The 17575-nt window shown below is 37.2% G+C and overlaps 1 protein-coding gene across 6 annotated transcripts in view; it reads right to left on the bottom strand.

Moving 5' to 3' along the window:
• Nucleotides 1-2: 2 nt before the first annotated feature.
• LOC142982911 (uncharacterized) overlaps nt 3-17575 on the bottom strand; it is a 33987-nt gene continuing 16414 nt past the window's right edge. The window contains exons 4-18 of one of the 6 annotated variants that reach the window (XM_076129643.1): nt 16421-16565; nt 15713-15807; nt 14077-14211; nt 13274-13483; nt 12119-12218; nt 11531-11648; nt 10614-10775; nt 10167-10258; nt 9584-9664; nt 9154-9244; nt 9014-9075; nt 8538-8693; nt 7810-7928; nt 7350-7438; nt 3-6097 (exon numbers count right to left, since the gene is read on the bottom strand). In XM_076129643.1, the coding sequence (XP_075985758.1) occupies nt 5889-6097; nt 7350-7438; nt 7810-7928; nt 8538-8693; nt 9014-9075; nt 9154-9244; nt 9584-9664; nt 10167-10258; nt 10614-10775; nt 11531-11648; nt 12119-12218; nt 13274-13483; nt 14077-14211; nt 15713-15807; nt 16421-16565 (1864 nt within the window). In that variant the 3' untranslated portion in view covers nt 3-5888. Of the gene's footprint in view, nt 6098-7349; nt 7439-7809; nt 7929-8537; nt 8694-9013; nt 9076-9153; nt 9248-9583; nt 9668-10166; nt 10259-10613; nt 10776-11530; nt 11649-12118; nt 12219-13273; nt 13484-14076; nt 14212-15712; nt 15808-16420; nt 16566-17575 lie in introns of all 6 variants that reach the window. The other 5 variants (XM_076129639.1, XM_076129640.1, XM_076129641.1 and 2 more) reach the window with 5 other exon arrangements.

Below are 17575 nucleotides of genomic sequence, written 5' to 3'. Positions count from 1 at the left end.
ACTCAGTTTTAGAAGATTTACTTATCATAATAAATAACCAGCTTAGTTTACAAAAGCATTATTTTTTTTACAATTTTTTTGCCTTCGTTTTTTTAAAAAATATCGTTTAGAACTCGTGTTATTGCCAGACTTATTGTATTTATTTTTTATAGTGATTTTTTTATATTTATTTAAAAATAACTCCTAAGTTTCTCGCGACAAAGAATTTATACACCGACATTCTTAAAAAAGGTATTTTTAAAATTATACTGTCAATGTGTATTGCTTTTTCGCATAGAACTTTCTGGATTTGCTTATAAAAAAGACTAGTTACGTACAACATTGTTTTTATCTATATTCTTATACATAGCTGTGGAGATTTCTCTAATATTAGGACGCAACCATTTTATACAGAATATACTTCATTATCGAGCTGTGTCAAAGTATTTGAATGACTGTTAATAACAGTTGCAAACCCTGAAATTCATACATTTTATAGACAACTTAGTGTACCTACAACGCCATCTAACGGGTTGAATTCCAAACTCTTCTTATAAAATAAATGATACCTTTTTTGATCACTCTGATCAGTAATATTCTTTACAGTCAAAATACGATCAACATTTGTTTTGTTTTAATTTGATACAACTCTTTACCTTCAAGTTACGTCCCAATACTAGTAAATATTGGAAGATTGGTGTACTAAAATATATGACCGACATAACATCACGCTAAAAGCGAGGTCACGCACACAGATATACAAATACAAATTTTGTATGAAATAAACTGTGGAACACTCGGTAGGGTCCCATTGTAATGTCGAACTTAGTGAGGAAACGAAATTATTGTAACATATTTTTAACAAAGGTGGTGGCACTCCATTTCTTTATTTATATTCGCTAATTTTCAAACACAGTACCGTCTCAAATCTTATTGTATGAGTAAAAGAGACAGAACTAGTGCACAAAAACAACAAATATTAGCAGCCTTAAACCTAATGTGATGTATAAGGTCATTAAATCTAGTTTATTTCATACAAAATTGCAAAATTATTACAATATACGAGTCGTGTAAACATACAAACGAAATTGTGAAACATAAACAATTTTAAATATGAGACGTGTCCTCTTATTCACAAATATATAACCTTCTCTTTCCCTCAAATAAGTGTTGACGTAGAAACAATAGAGATAAAACATACAGACAATTTCCTTAAACCATCAATTTCTCGATTGCAATTAAAAATTGTTATACAGTAAATTGGTCATCGCCCTCTAGGGTATTTTGAAAGAACAAATTCGGGTCTATCCCACTAGTCCCGTTGAGTTGTCCCGTGACGGGACAACTGGCACTATTTGGTCCCAGTTGTCCCGTGGCGGGACAAGTGACACTGTTTTGGTGCCAGTTGTCCCGTTGCAGAAAAATCACGGGACTAATGGGACAGAAGGAAGGGTCAAAAGAACTGGTTCCATTCAGTTGTTGTGTGACAACAGGACAACTCAACGGGACTAGTGGGATAGACCCACAAATTCATGTCAAGTAGTTTTAAACATCAAATATAGATGCCGCTTAACTTCTTGAACGCAAATTGTGGTAATAGAAAGCAAACTGAATGTAGACTCAGTGCAGAGGCTACTCGGTTGATTGTTCTACCAGTCGGAAAATCGAAGCGCAATAGCCTTCGCCGTTGCACGTTGCACACTGAAAATCTTTCACTACGATGTAGCGAAATTGTTCAAGTTGTTTGGCAACACATATATAATCTGTTACAAACGTGCGAACTACGTTATAATCAAAAGAATGAAATGAGTGTGACAATGTGTAAGTGCGAGCACGAGACTCCGATAAAATGACATGACTTCGTTCACACGTTTGAAATGGCCCGAGTATTTAATAAGGCGATACGATATTACCGAGGGTTAGAAGGCTATATCATTAATGAAAGAGAGGTTATAAAAAAACTGAAAATTTGCATTTACGAAGACATGAAGCGTCAGACGCGAAACCAAATATAACATTACGTCATTTCATAATAAAATATAATAACAAGACGCGAGTACAACGAACAAAGCATCTGAGATCGCGAATAATAAAAAAAAACGAAAAAAAAACACCATTTTTTTATACAAACGCACAACAATTAATATGACATAATGCTGACGAATTTTTGCGGTCGTTTTGAAGGATATGAGGCCTGGATATGTTATGAAAAAAACTCTATTTAATATCTTTTGTATTAATAAAAATGTCTCGTTTTTTTATTAAAATAGGTCTTATGAGTGACGATGAGACGAGAGTATGAGGTAAGTGTACTCGTAGGGCCTAGTCTAACTACTTATAAATGTGTCAGATAACCTACCTGCTAGTTAAAGTGACAGCAAATGTATCAAAATTCCATCTGATAAGTTTATCCGATTGTTATCTATAAGTGGTGAAATCGAGTTTTCATCTTATTCAGTCAAATTGTCAATTTCTCTCGCGACTAATGCCGATGTCATTTGACCGAAATATCAAGAAATATATATCGGAACTTTTCTATTTTCACCATACTTTAGTTGCCTAGTTTCGAAGATATTTGTAATACCTTAGAGTATCTAGTAACTGAAAGAATAGCGGTACCGTTTACGTGAACGTAAACGTATACATACGTATCCGTATACGTTTTGCATCTCATTCTTTTACATTATTCACTCACAAGCAAGAAAGGGACAAAGATATACCCTTCGACAAATTAATTATACAAGAATAATTTCTAGGCTTTTTTCATATCATATCCATGCCATACCCATATCGTGAAGTGTGTACATTAAACCTACATTTCAGACATTTCGATCACTGGATATATAAAATAATTTATAACAGAGCTACTAACATGTTCCCAATCAGATATACAATGACAGACACATCTGTTTTTCATATTAGACGATATAATAAATAGTAAACCTTATTATATTATTACTTATAAAATTATTTGGTGTTCAAAAAACGTACTACGAATTTTCTTCTTTATATAAGTCTCTTGTTTATCGGAAGCGTAACATACGCCTGTTACTAAGTCTGGTATCGACAGAGATGTGTAAAATACACTTACGTTTTTTACAAGCTAGTTCCATGTAATAGGGGGAGTCTATCGACATATAATGGGCACATATGGAACTATGGGCTACTATTCAGAATATTCCAAATTGGTATAACTCAGTTCTTTGCGATCCGGTAATCGAATCCTAGACCTCGTAGAGCACAGCGGCAGTGAATTACAATAATATAAAATCTCACTTTTATTGCACCATTACTTACCTCATCACCGGTTGAACTCAAAACAACAACGCATATAAGAATCAAAGTTTGTCAGTTTTCAAAATAAAAATGTGCCGTTTGGGAATCAAACCCGAACTGTACTGACCACCTTAAACTGCCGTAGATGCAGACGCTATTGCAAAAGCATTATTTAAGAATTGACTTGATAATTTAAATAACTAATGCTAGTTATAATTTAGATTATTCATCATAGTAGCTCTACTGTGGTAAGACACTCATCGATTAAAAATATATCGAAGTAAAAAGCAACCGATTTCAATTACCCATTCGATTAATCGATTAACAACCGATTGCTGTGACAAAATCTTATTTCAAAAGTCACAATGATCACTGGTCAATTAGATTAGACACCAAAACTATTTTTACATTTTAGTACACATTTTTACACCTACCAAATCGACTTGACCCGAGATAATCAGTAGCACGATTCTCTACAGTCGGTACTGTCGAGTATCGAGAGTTTGTCATTTAAAATGTACTGCAAAAATAGTACGTACGACGCCCGCTAGAGGCGCTGATCAGATTTTCATACAACATGTCTCCCTCGGCAGGTTGTAAATAGTGGTAGAGAGTCGCTCTACAATTGATCATAACGGACTTTTATTATATCGTCTAATACAAAAATACTCTACATGACTAATACATACACAATAAATATACTCCCATATAAAATCGAACAATGAGTCAACGAAGATATGATAGTTTGGGCCGAATTTTCACACAGACAACGTGTTCTAAATCGTGTCAAATACGTCAAAATATTCCTCGAATAAACACACCTGACGAAGAGGAATTCAGCCCTTATTTTCAAGATTTTATTCCTATTGTTATCTGTTTGGTTGTAAAAAATAACTCTAATGAATTCCCTTTCGTATATCAAATTTTACCTTTAGAAAATTAAAAAATGGCCTAGGTTTTAAGAGTTACAACTAATTATCTACTTCAATTCTATTCATAAGAAGTTCGACAAGAAAATGTCTACTTTTCTAATAATAAATTTGTTCGAAACACACATTTAGGCCTATAATATTTGCCTATAACAACACCAATTTTAATTCTAGTAAAATTTATAACCGCCTCGTATCTGTCCTTTTTCTTTTACTTATGCGAGAGCGAGACACAATCATGTTTACTAGTTACTACTCTAGTCGATAACTACGGTCTATCAGTGTACTAAGTTTTAAGGCAATTTGTTCGTGTATTAAAATGGATCGGAGAATCGGAATAATTTGATACGAGGCTTTCAAAACCCTTAATATTTATCGTATTTGAACTTTCACGTGTTACAAGTTATTATTTTTACAACCGCACAGAACTAACACAGCCAAAATAGTATATTTTGAAAAATCTCTAAAATTTAGAATATTGTCAGACGGTCACACTTTATTATAGAAACTAATTACACACTGAGATTGCCAGGTTTAATAGCTTAGAGATAAGTGCTGGTTAGCCTATCCGGTAGATAAGCATGTATCTCTTTATGTTTCACAACATTACAACAATGTTAAGCAACATGTCACGCGACAATTTCGAAATATTTTCTTAATAGATTTAGTTTTTTTTAAAGTTTTGGCCTAATTTATATTTAATCTCAAACTCAGATATGTATGATTTAATACGAAGTATAATTTTTATTTGTCATAAGTTATTCTAAAATTTTATTCGAACGATTATAATATTAAGATTTAATTTACACTTTATAATATTTAGAATAGTGATCGAATTATTTATCCAATTTTAGGTCAAGTTTTATGCTAAATCGACTTTTATTTGAAACGTCATTATATCAAAATGACTAATAAATAGTCATTTTATGTCAAATGACTAACGAAAATAGTCGCTTTATGACAAATGACTAACAAAATGTCATTTATTTGACATTTATGTCAAATTTTATTCTTAATTTTTGACAATTGTCAATTTAGAATTAGTACAAGAAAGAATAGATTTAATTCTTTCTATACAAGTTTTACCTAAAATTATATTAAAACGATATTGTCATACAAGGGTAGTCCTAATATATTTACAATCGGCCTTTATAAGGCCACAAAATCTATGCAAAATGGGAACCAAAAATTTTCGAATAACTAACTTAACTAAAATTCAGTGATCATTTATTTTATTTAAAAAAAATCCGTAAGCAGTGATCCTTTTTAATAGTTTATTTGAGAAATATTGCCATATTTCTATTTAAGCAATGATTCTGCTATGATTTCAAAACAAAACCAAAATTAATAAGATTATTTCCTTTTCAGTGTAGTTTGACCCTCAAAAGATCCATACTTTGGGTGTTCAATATATTTTATACCCAAACGGGAAAATTAGCTTCCCGTTGCAAAATACAGAAAACAGCAAAACCTATAAAAGCTATTACAATTTATATCTGAATAAAATGACGCCTTCTTCCTATAGGGACAGGCAAAGACCAGAGAAATGAAAATGTATAACCAAATAAAAATTACTATAGAACTTCTTAGAATTCCCAGCCTTACAAAGTCCTAAAAGCATGACCGTCTGATAAATAAAAAAAGGAATTATCTCTTGCTATAAATTTTCTCTGTATACCTATCATACAGCCTTATCCTTAGCAGTCAGGCATCTTCTCTCGTGACCGTACTCTCCTGCGTGACCTTCTCTACTTGTTCTGTCTTCTCTTCTTCTTTCTCTTCTTGCTTCTCTTCTCTGCTCTCAGAAGGTTTGGAGTCGGTTGATATAGAGCTTGATGTTAGACTGTTAGGTTGCGATGACTCTTTGCTCTGTGGTTCTTGGGAACTGCGGTCTGTCTGCTTTTCTTTTGAATCTGTTGATATATGAATAAATATTATAAATATTATTGGACAACTCTCACACTGTCATTTGATTCTAAACTGTTTGTATTATACTTATCAAATAACTGTTAAACATACTTAGATACTTCTAAATACATACTTATATAGATACATTTACAACTAGGCTCAGAACAGATACTTGTGTTCATCACATAAATATTATTTGTCCGATGTGGGATTCGAAGCCACCTTTTTAATTTGCTGTAGGAAGTTGTGACTACGTTTTTGTTAAATATAGTTGTTGCTAATAGAGTTATAATAATATACAACTAAAATATACTAAATACTTATAGTAAAACTACAAACCTAAGCTAATACTTTATATTATAGGTATAAATAAACTTAAATATAACGCGACGAAATCAAAAAATCTGTTTATTTTAATAAACTGAATTGAGAATGTCAAATTAACCAATTATACATCAATATAAATCAACTTCCGCTACATAAATATAATAATAAATACGACAAGCCGCAGCTTGCAGCTCTTATATGATATATAACCCAAAAATTACATATACTAATACTCTAACACGTAAAATATCTAAAGAATATTCTAAAATACTCTTTCTACGCAACATAAAATCAAAGATGTACTAACAGAAAGATAAAAACGTGAAATAAACTGAAAGTGGGAGCTTCTCTCCCTTTAGTAAAGTCTTCTTTATATTCTTGTTACTTCTATTGCATTCTAGACTGCAACCACGCTTGCAGGGACAACTTCGCCCAGAGCAAATCTTTGATAACAATTAATTAGCAATTACTATTCAAGCTAAAAAATATGTTTATTGTAAGCAAAATATATTGAATGAGAATTGATAACATTAATAAATATTTAATGCAATCAATTAAAATTGAGTTCACGTTATTATGAACAAACATAATTTACAAATTCTAAGGTGGAAAATTCCCTCAAGTAATCCCGAAATTAATAACATTTCCTTAATTATAATAGTTTTCTAATAACTGGCTGCCGCATTCCCAGATGCGATCAGGGAACTATTTATTTAAAACACTAAGACGTTCTCACCAGAGACAGCCTTTAAACTTAGTTGATATTAAACTTCTTTTTCATAACAATATAAATCTTACAAGCCAGCTATAGGTAATCTATCAAAAGAACCTCATCACTATCAGAATAAACTATTTGGCAAAAGCTAAACGTAAAAAGAAATATTGACACAATAACTAATTAATAATGAGAGAATTCAGTTGTATATTTACCGGCGCCGTGTGTCGCCGGCCACGGTTTCCTTACAAACATGTTCTCAACGATCCTGTCGATGTTGTCCTTCTCTGTGGAGTTTGCTGGCCTGTAAAGTTATAAACACTGTTAAGGAATATAATATAATAGGGCGAATGTAAAGGTATATGCAAGTGGTAGAGATGCCGAATTCGATAATGGAGTCGAGAAAAGTACTGTTAGGTTTTAAGTTTTGTTGGAGTCATTAATATTTCAGAATTTGCTTCATGGGTGTTATGAGAATCCATTCATACCTATTTTAAAACTTTGCTATTTATATTTGTAGTAACAACAGTTGTGGTCGCGATTTTAGTTCGCCGTGGAAGTCTACAGAAAAATAAGCTATATTCGTCTTCCGATCTTCGTTGCTTTAAATAGCAAATATCATCAGAATCGCTGTTTAGCCGGGAAAGCGTAAATAATATAAGTATGGATAGTCACCGCTCGGCGTGGTGCGGGCTGACGATGGGGATGGCGGCCGTGGGGCGGCGCGTGGCGCGCGGCGCGGGCGGCGCCTCCTGCTCCGCCATGTTGTAGTACGTCACGCCGCCCGCCTGCGCCTGCGCATCACATATAATGTCAGCATGTCACCCGACATACATCTACTTCACGTCGTTTAGATTTTCTAAAGGAGCTTATCGTCGCTGCTACATCAAAATCTCTGAGAATTGATAGGTACATAATATTCGGTTCGGCATTAATCGACCTAGCAAAATCAAATATGTATAGATGGACGCGATCGGCACGAGCCGAACGAGTGAGTCAAGGCAGTTTTTATGTTCGATAAATATTGTCGAACCGAACTGACAAAAAAGAATATCTAAACACACATGTTCGGTTCGACACGTGTAGATGAATGTTCTGAAAAAATGTTTCTTAACATCGCCGCGCCTGAATGTTTCAATTAAATTATGACGATCGGACTCGAAGGAACTCTCCGATCGGCACAAACTGAACAAGAGCAGTAATAATTCGTGTCGGTTTTATTGTTCGATAAACACTGCCGATCCGAATATGCGTGAAGTCTGCGTGAAGTCTAAAAGATCTTAATGTCGCAGGCTTGGCAACTATGACCGCTATAGCTAGATAGCCTTGAAAAACGGTCGTAAAAACATTTTAAAACGCCAAATTTAGGTATTAAAACAGTAATATTAAAAAAGAATACGTACATAATTATGGTGTGGATACATCTGATGCTGGTAAGGCGCGTGTTGCGCGTGTTGTGTGTGTGGCGCGTGCGGGGCGTGGGGGGCATGAGGCGGGTGCGGGGCGTGCGGGGCGGCCGGGAACATGGCGCCGCCGAACACTGCGCCACTACCACTCTGCTGGAATACAAATACAATTATTCATTGACGGTTGAAAACGACCAAAAGATAACAGACGTCCAGAACATTTTTAGTAGAATTTGAGCTTAAAGCGATATCCGGCCTCGTTTACATTGATAACGAACAGTATCTCACTAAACAAATCATTTACCCCCGGTTTCTGAGGTGCATATAGCGGTAGTTTATCTATTCAATAGCGTTATTTTTTATATGAGTTCGAACGCTATTGAATAGATAAACTATTGCTAAATGCACCTCAGAAACCGGGGGTTGGATAACGCTCTGCTAGATATTTTATTTTAAGATTTATATTTCCTTACCTGCATATACTGAGCGGGCATCATCGCTGGTGGAGCGTAGCCCTGTGATGGCTGTAGTTGACCTGCAACAACCAATAGAAATGTACAAATAATGCCCAATAGCTACTAGACAAGGGTCAATGAAGTGAAGATGTATTTACCCATGGTGTGTGGTTGTGGCATATTGTGTATAGAGTGGTGGGGGTGTGGGACGGCGGCCAGTTGCTGCTGCTCCAGAATGCCCAGCCGTACCTGCTAATATAATAACCATAACTTATGAATAAACATATAAGAGTTAATTTATATTTTCTGTTAAATATACAAAAATAACCGGCAGTAGTAAAACTTGTCGTCTTTGTTAAGTTTTTTATAGGCCGTTTTTTAAAACAAATACATTAAAATTAATTTTTTTTTAGCATGTTATCTTTCTTAAGAAATCACACTTATAATAGGCCTTATCTACTGAATGGATAGTTCAGACATTCATAACTGTGGTCAGTGAATTTGGCAATAGCTTATTTAAAAATGAGATCTCTTTATCTTCATTAGCCAGGTCGGATAAAGACATAATATGCATAGTTAGGTAGTTACCTGTTGCGTGTGCTGTGCGGGCGGCTGCGGGGGAGGGAGCGCGTGCTGCGGCGGGGACGAGGCGTGCGACCCGCTGCGGACCTGCTGTTACAAACATACAAATAAATACATATTGTCAAACAAACACTGCCTATTTTATGCTGTCCTTCCCTGTCTCTGTGGGGGCTTATGCTCTGTATAAACTGTATAAGAAAACAGTTGACAGAAGAATTACGTTTTAAGTTATGTTTGTAATATAGGAGTTGTATAGTTTATATGATTGTTATTATAGGGGTTATATGTTCATGTCTGAACCAGCCCCTTTGTCAAATAAAGATTTAAAAAATAAAAAAAACACTGCCTATTTATCTGCTTGCTGACTTTCATGACATGTAGCTGACGGATTTGAGTGCAGATTCGCTAAAATATAGTAACTCCCGAAAAAAATACTCTATTGGGGCAGACTGGTGGATCAGCGTGATAATTTTTGGCTGAAAAAATCTTTTACGACATATTATCTATATATCTGTTGTAATGCAAAATCAGATGCTTGACGTGAAAGGAGTTCAAACAATCACACATGAACTTAATAATATATATTTACCTGGTGTATAATGTGTTGTGGATGTGCGTGTGGCCCCGCCGCCGGGGGCGGGTGTCCGCCCGCCGCTGGACCTACGTACTCGCCTGGACCTGCTATGTAGATTATAATATAATGTAACAATATTCATTACATACGGTCGAATAATTAACTAACATAAACAGGCCTAAAAGATTCAGAAAACCCTATAAAAAAAACTTAAATCATATCAAAGTTCATGCGAGGAAACTGAATTTTAATATTATAAAAATAAAGCTGCAAAAGATATTGTATGAGTAAATTACAGATAATTCTGTCAGTCTTAATATGATACATTCAGTATTGTAAAAAGCTATACAGATAGGCCGGCACAGTTGGCTGGTTTCAATGAAACTTGCCGCCGTAGCCGAAATCGGCCAACAAGACATAGACGTAAACAAAAATTAATTGCTTGTGTATAGTGCTACTAACCAGCATGATATCTGTGTTGTTGTTGCTGCTGCGGCTGTTGCTGTTGTTGTTGGGGCTGTTGTTGTTGCTGTGGCTGCTGCTGCTGTTGTTGTTGTTGTTGCGGCGTGTACGGCTCAGCTAGCGGCCTTTGACGTAGGCTGCTGTATCGCTTACTGCCACCGCCTATGTTAATGAAATTAGTTAATAAAAAAACAGTCTTGGTTTAACTAAACATAATCACGCTGCCCTGGCTACACTTCTGAATATTTACATGAAATATAGCAATGTCTTACATTCCGAAGATACGTTAAGAAAGAACCGACCGATTCCGCAAAAAAGTAAATATGTGCATGTGAAAAGTGATAGTTTTATTTGATTACGATGCAATTTTTTTGTTACCTGAATACATTCAAGGTACTCGATTTATTTTCTATACATTTATCACTATTGAACCAAACATGAATACAGAAACGTTGTAAAATTTTACGCCAGCGGAAAATGGCGACACAATAAGTGCTTGTTCACGTTGGAACTCGCGGGCGCGGTGGCGGTCGCGAGCGCGGGGACGTGGCGATTTGTGTTCACGTTGGCTGCCAGGCGGGCGTTTGGCTCAAACTGGCTCAAACTGGTTGATCTTACTTGACGTCGCGAGTGGATCGCGCCCGCCACCGCTAGTTCGACGTGAACACACACGAACATCTTCACTTGTTTGATATTGGCGCGAGCGCGCCTCGCGGGCCGCGCGCGACGCCGCTAGCTCGCCCGCGACTTAGACCGCGCGCACGGTTTGTACGTGAACACTTCGGTACATCGCCATATGTTTGATATTTCGCGACCGCGCCCGCCACCGCGCCCGCGAGTCAACGTGAATGAGCACTAAGGGTTTTCAGTCTCAAACAAGTGAGTTAGTAATTGTTCGTATACTAGTTGGTACGTACCAGAAGCAGGCTGTTGTTGTCCTTGTTGATTGTGTTGTTGTTGTTGCTTCTGTTGTTGCGGGGCGGAGGGCTGTTGCGGCGGGGACTTGTTCGGCGTCGGAGTCGGTTGCGGTAGTCCCTGACAAGAAATAACATTCTTTATGAAGTAAAATTTTCATACACGATGTCTCCACTATTTTCTACTTCGGACATCTCTGGAGCAGCATAATGCCGTTTGTATCTCTGATATGAAACGATTTGTCTCCACTCGAGATCAGTAGCACAAACTCCCGAGGGACTGTAGCCTTTACAAAATCCTTCCCCAAAGGTGCAGTGTCCTATACATTTGGGCTATGCCAAAAGCCTGAATCCCCACCACTGCCGTAATTCCCTTTCCAAATTTTCCGTTAAATTTAGGATTCGACAGAAGATTTGACGTTTGGCCAAATATCAATCAAATCTCTAGTTCTTCAAGTAAACATGTTGTACCGAGCCTACGTAAAGTGGAATAAGAAGAATACAAAAAAAAAACATATGCAAATTAGACGACTTTATGATTTGTGGTATCTGAAGACCTTACATCTACTATTTAACTAGCTTCTGTGTTACCTGTGCATTATTAGCGGGCGGTTTCTTCTTCCCCTGGTCAGTGGGCACGGGTCTCTGCTGCGCCACCGTCGCGTTCACCTTGCGCTGGGCCTGACCTTGACTGGAAATTATGACATGACTTTATATCTGTACCACCAATATACATAATAATAAAATTATGCTTTGCTCCACACAGTTAGGGTTTTGATGACAGTGGTCCTCGTAGTACGGCTTATTTCTTTGCGAAAATATCTGTCTGTATTTGCATACTGGCACATTTAACTAATGATTCCATCATACTTTGAGCAGGTTTAGAACAACATTTTATATATCCACTAGCTGACCCGCGAAACTTCGCTTGCGTCACGTAAGAGAGAATGGGTCATAATTTTCCCCGTTTTTGTAACATTTTTCGTTACTACTCCGCTCTTAATAGTCGTAGCGTGATGATATATAGCCTATAGCCTTCGTCGATAAATGGGCTATCTAACAGTGAAATAATTTTTCAAATCGGACCAGTAGTTCCTGAGATTAGCGCGATCAAACAAACAAACAAACAAACAAACTCTTCAGCTTTATAATATTAGTATAGATAATAAAATTATGTTTTACTTCACACAGTTAGGGTTTTGATGACAGTGGTCCTCGTAATACGGCTTATTTCTTTGCAAAAATATCTGTCTGTATTTGCATACTGGCATACTTAATTAATAATTCCATCATACTTTGAGCAGGTTTAGATCAGCATTTTATATGTCCATATCGTTTTCGAGAGCATATATGTGCGTGTATGCACGTGTTTACCACACACAATATGTAAGAAAATTGACGTTAAATCCATATGAATATTGACTTACTAATAATAATAATACGAGCTTGCGTCACTTGTGACCGTGCACGCACTATAACTCGCTGTTTACACTATTACACCGAAATACTTATAATTCATACAATTCAGGACGCGCTAATAAAGTTTTTGTCTGAGTATAACCGCAAGTTGTAAGGACGAAAATTTTTAAATCAGCATTTAGAAAACGTGTGCATAATAATATAATGGAGATATAACAGCAACGACGTCTATCCTGTCACTTGCACTCAATTAAAGCCTCTTTGCTTGCATTCAGACACACAATATACTCGGCGTGTGTTTTACATAATTAGAAATCAAAACCTCACTTGTTATTATTATGAACGTTGGCGGTAATAGTCAGGTTCTCAATATTGGGCATCTTGTCCTTGTTACTGGGGCGCGGCACGCGGCCCGTGCCGGCGCGGGCGGCCGGCTTCTTGCTCTTGATGGAGGCCTGGCGCCGCAGCGAGCCGTTCTCTACTGGCGAGCCGGAGGAAGGCTGCGACTTGGAGCGAGGCCGGGGGGTGCGCGGTTTACTACGACAGAAAAGAATATACATATAATTCAATGTAATGTTTGACTATATGCAGTTAATGGTCGACCTGTATCAAAGTTGTTCAAGCTGTCTGAAGACTTTTGGCATGGCTTAACGCCTGTTATCGTAATTGACGACTACCAGGATCAAATTTGGCGTGCCCTTCAAAGCGCGGAATCGCTCAGTTCGAACATCATAAAGGTAGCATTACCTACGGATCATTTACCGGCTGGTGAGCGCAAGTAGCTAGGAGCGCCTCTACGATGGAGGCTGGTGTGGATATCGCAGCGATGGATTGAACCTTTATTTAATGTTTCACGACGGAACAACCACTTTTACACGGACGTTCCGGGCCAGTTTTACGGTTTAAGTGTCTGATAGTGTTTTTATTTTTTATTTTTATTTTATTAGGGAAAACAACAATTGTACAATTAGACTTACATATAAATATACAATGAGATAAAATTACAGTACAATCAATGACGTTTCCACAGATTACAATAATAGAAATGAGAGTAAGTGCCTTCTATCTGACCACTATTTATTAATTCGTTTGTGCAAAACAAATAAACTAAAAAATAAGCGGGTACTCACCCTTGTCTCTTGCTAGGATCCAGTTCTGGGAAGTCTTCGGCCGTAGGTGGTTTGCGCGGAGTTAGCTGCGCGGCCGACTGGCGCCTGTACGCCTCCTCGTCTTCCCATGTTCGAGTGTACTTGTTAGGCCCACGCCTGATGACACAAAACAATATGTAAGTAAGGAATATAAAGAAGTAAAGAAATATTCAAATGAAAAGCGGATGTAAAGAACATTGTGCAATATAAAAACATTTCTTTTTTCTAATGTGCTGCTACATCAATCGGTTTCGTATACGTACTTCGTACGTTTATCTATCAAACCATCCAAGCTTATCCGTATCTTAAGAAATATTTTTATATTATCTTAATTAAATTGAAGCAATTCCAATACCTACGAAGAAGTATTTACTACAGCAACACAAAAAATCATAATTTATATTAAACAATATCTAACCCGTGTTCTGTTTGATCGAAAGTAAGATAGTAAGTTTTATTTCTACTTGCGATAATAAATCTATAGGTTGATCGGTATAAGTATTTCTCACTTATGATCGGGTAGGTCATCCGATTGCTGACAAATACATATTTTTTTACTAGATAGACAAAGAATAAAAAGTCAACCGTCAATGTGACAACACGGTAACTATTTACTATTAACACAATACATTATATATTTTATGCTATTAAAAAAAACATCTAATTACTAATCTTAGAATATTTAAAATAAACATCTAGATCTAAAATAACTATTGTGACACAACCATATTTGCAACAAAAAAATATTGTGTAACAACAAAAATATTCGTGCAAAATGAGATATAAAAAGCTAATTAATTAAAATATAAGAAAGTAATAAAATAAAACGCAAATTTCATAAACACAGCATGCTGAAATCATTTCAATGTCACTAACCGCCAGTGTCTATACCTCCCACAGTGTTGCGATACAAAATAATAAGTTAGTCATTTTAGTTACAAATAAATATTAATTACATTTTTACTTTTGTAGCTTAATGAACAATATTCTTGTAGTATAAATAATAATTAAGGTATTTGTTGGGTGGCTTTTCATTCTGCTTTATTCTTAAACCCAAACTATGCCACAGATATCCCTGCTTAGCAAGGGTCTCCTCCCAAAGGAGGGGAGAGGTAAGGCCTTAAGTGAAATGCGAGTTTAGAACTTTATCATTAGGGTATTTTTGAGTGCCCAATATAATGACCAGAGACCTTTTGATGCGCAATCTCGAGTCCCGTATCGAGTATAAGGATGATTAATGTTTCACACTCAAATCAAGTAATTTCTGTCTGAATGCTGAAAAGTTTAACTAAAACTATCATTGTCACTTGTCACGTATATACTTTCAAGTGCCACTAAACAAAATGTGTATTTTTTTCGGCTATTACAATATTACAAAACGCAGTCTACATCCAGTACTATAGAGTATTGAAAGATTGACATTTAAAATGTATAAAAAAATTCGTTCCTACAACGCCCGCTAGGGGTGCTGATTAGATATTCATACAAAATTTCTGGATAGCCAGCCGGTTGTCGATAGTAGTAGGAAATCGCCTCTCCGCACTGCTGTCTCTTTCTCTCTTCACTTCGGTAGCCTGGTTAGAACGAGACAGAACGTTTATCATCACTTTACACTTACCCATAACGTCTGTTACGTCTCGCGTGTGGCGGCGCGTCCTCATTCCTAATGTCGTATCCATAGATCGCTACCAACTCCTCGCGGGACTTTGGTGCCTGGAATTAATGCAAAAGATTTAGAGGCATTTCACACAGGTCACGTTTTATAATTAACCCTTTGACCGCCACGGTCGGCTATACTCGACAAATCAGAACGCGCTCACAACGACTCCACATTATCCGACGAAAGCGTCGTGAGCACTTTCTGATTTGTCGAGTATCGCCGACCGTGGCAGTCAAAGAGTTAAGTGTTAATATTATCCTAGCCGGTATCCAGCTACAGCGGTCAGTGTCATTGAGACTGGCCAAAGGTGCAGGACTTGGTTTAAAGTGTCCAAGTGTGTGCAATACACAGGTACACGCTCTATTCGCTTACTCTCATAACCCGATGGGCCGGATAACCGACACGACTAGTGAGAGGTCAGGCGCCGGACCGACGGCTTTACGTGCTCTCCGAGGCACGGAGGACTAGCGACCTCAACTTCCTAACTCCGGGCAGTTTCTAAAAAATGTTTAACAGAAAATCTCAGAAAAGACTTTTGGTCTGACCCAGGATTCGAATCCGGGACCTCTCGCACGTTGGCCAGTTTCAATGAAACTGACCGCCGTAGCCGGATCGGCAGGGACATTATTATTATAAATGGTGGGAAAGATTTTAGTGAAGACACACCTGTTCGTTTTCATTAAACTTGTCGTGCGACCACTTGTTGACGATGTCGGACTTGCGCGGCGGACGACGTCGCTCTGCCACCGGCTCGCCGCCTTCCTTCTTCTCGGACGCCGCTTCTGATGTCGCGTTGCTTGACTCTTCACCACTGTACAACAAAATAATATGTTAGTTAACTCGATGTCTATCCCTTCCCTCATGGGAAGAGACCCTTTCCTAGCAGTGGGACAGCAATTGGTATTTTTAAACGTCAGTTTTTTGTAAGAGGAGCTCATGGCTTAGTTAACAACAGCCACGCGGATCGATCTCTGAGGTTAGGCCACGCTTGCCGAGGTTGTTCTGTGAATGGATGACCATCTTATGCATAAAGAGTTCCTCCGTATTTCAGAAGACACGTTAAATTCTAGGTCCCGGCTGTCATTTTCAAAGATCTTTAACAGTCGTTAACAGTAGGTAGTCAGAAGCTTGAAAGCCTGACAACCTGTCTTACCGGAAGGTATCCTGTTATAACCCAGGTAACTAGGTTGTGGAGGTCAGATAGGCAGTCGCTCCATGTAAAATACTGATATTCTGGATTCTAGACTGGAAGTCAATGTATTAGAAATAATAATCACTTTTAAACGAATTCTTAAACGTTTTTGAAGGGATGCTAAGTCATCACCCCGCACTTGGTCGGCGTGGTGAACTCAAGCCAAGCCTCAGTTACGTGCCCGCCAGTTAAACAACAATGAGTTAAAAATGCGTAAAACAGGTCATCTCGTTTATAATTGGTTTTATGATGCAACAAGTAGAGCAAAATACGTGTATTTCAGTAACTAGGTGTGTGAAACGCGAGTGAAACTGTATGAGCTATTGGTTGAAAAATATACATAATTAAAAATGATAAGATGATTGTAACTGTAAAACAAGAACTAAACGGAATTAGGCGTTTAATGTTAGCGGAAATCTTTAACTTGTTTCCTTTTAAACTGAGTGTTTTAAAGGAAAAACGAAGTTTGTTAACGCATTTATTTAGTTAGGGAAGGTTCATATCTGACGAAACATGCGTCGCGTATTATCCGTCGCGTAACGCGTTCACACTCAAACGATGATGCATCGTTGCGAATCCCATACTATTTAGGCTACGCCCGACGCATCTTCCTTCAGATGTGGCCCGTC

This window comes from Anticarsia gemmatalis, chromosome 22 (genome assembly GCF_050436995.1).
Source record: "Anticarsia gemmatalis isolate Benzon Research Colony breed Stoneville strain chromosome 22, ilAntGemm2 primary, whole genome shotgun sequence".
NCBI classification, from domain to species: Eukaryota; Metazoa; Arthropoda; class Insecta; order Lepidoptera; family Erebidae; genus Anticarsia; species Anticarsia gemmatalis.
This window is presented reverse-complemented; position numbering and strand designations above follow the sequence as displayed.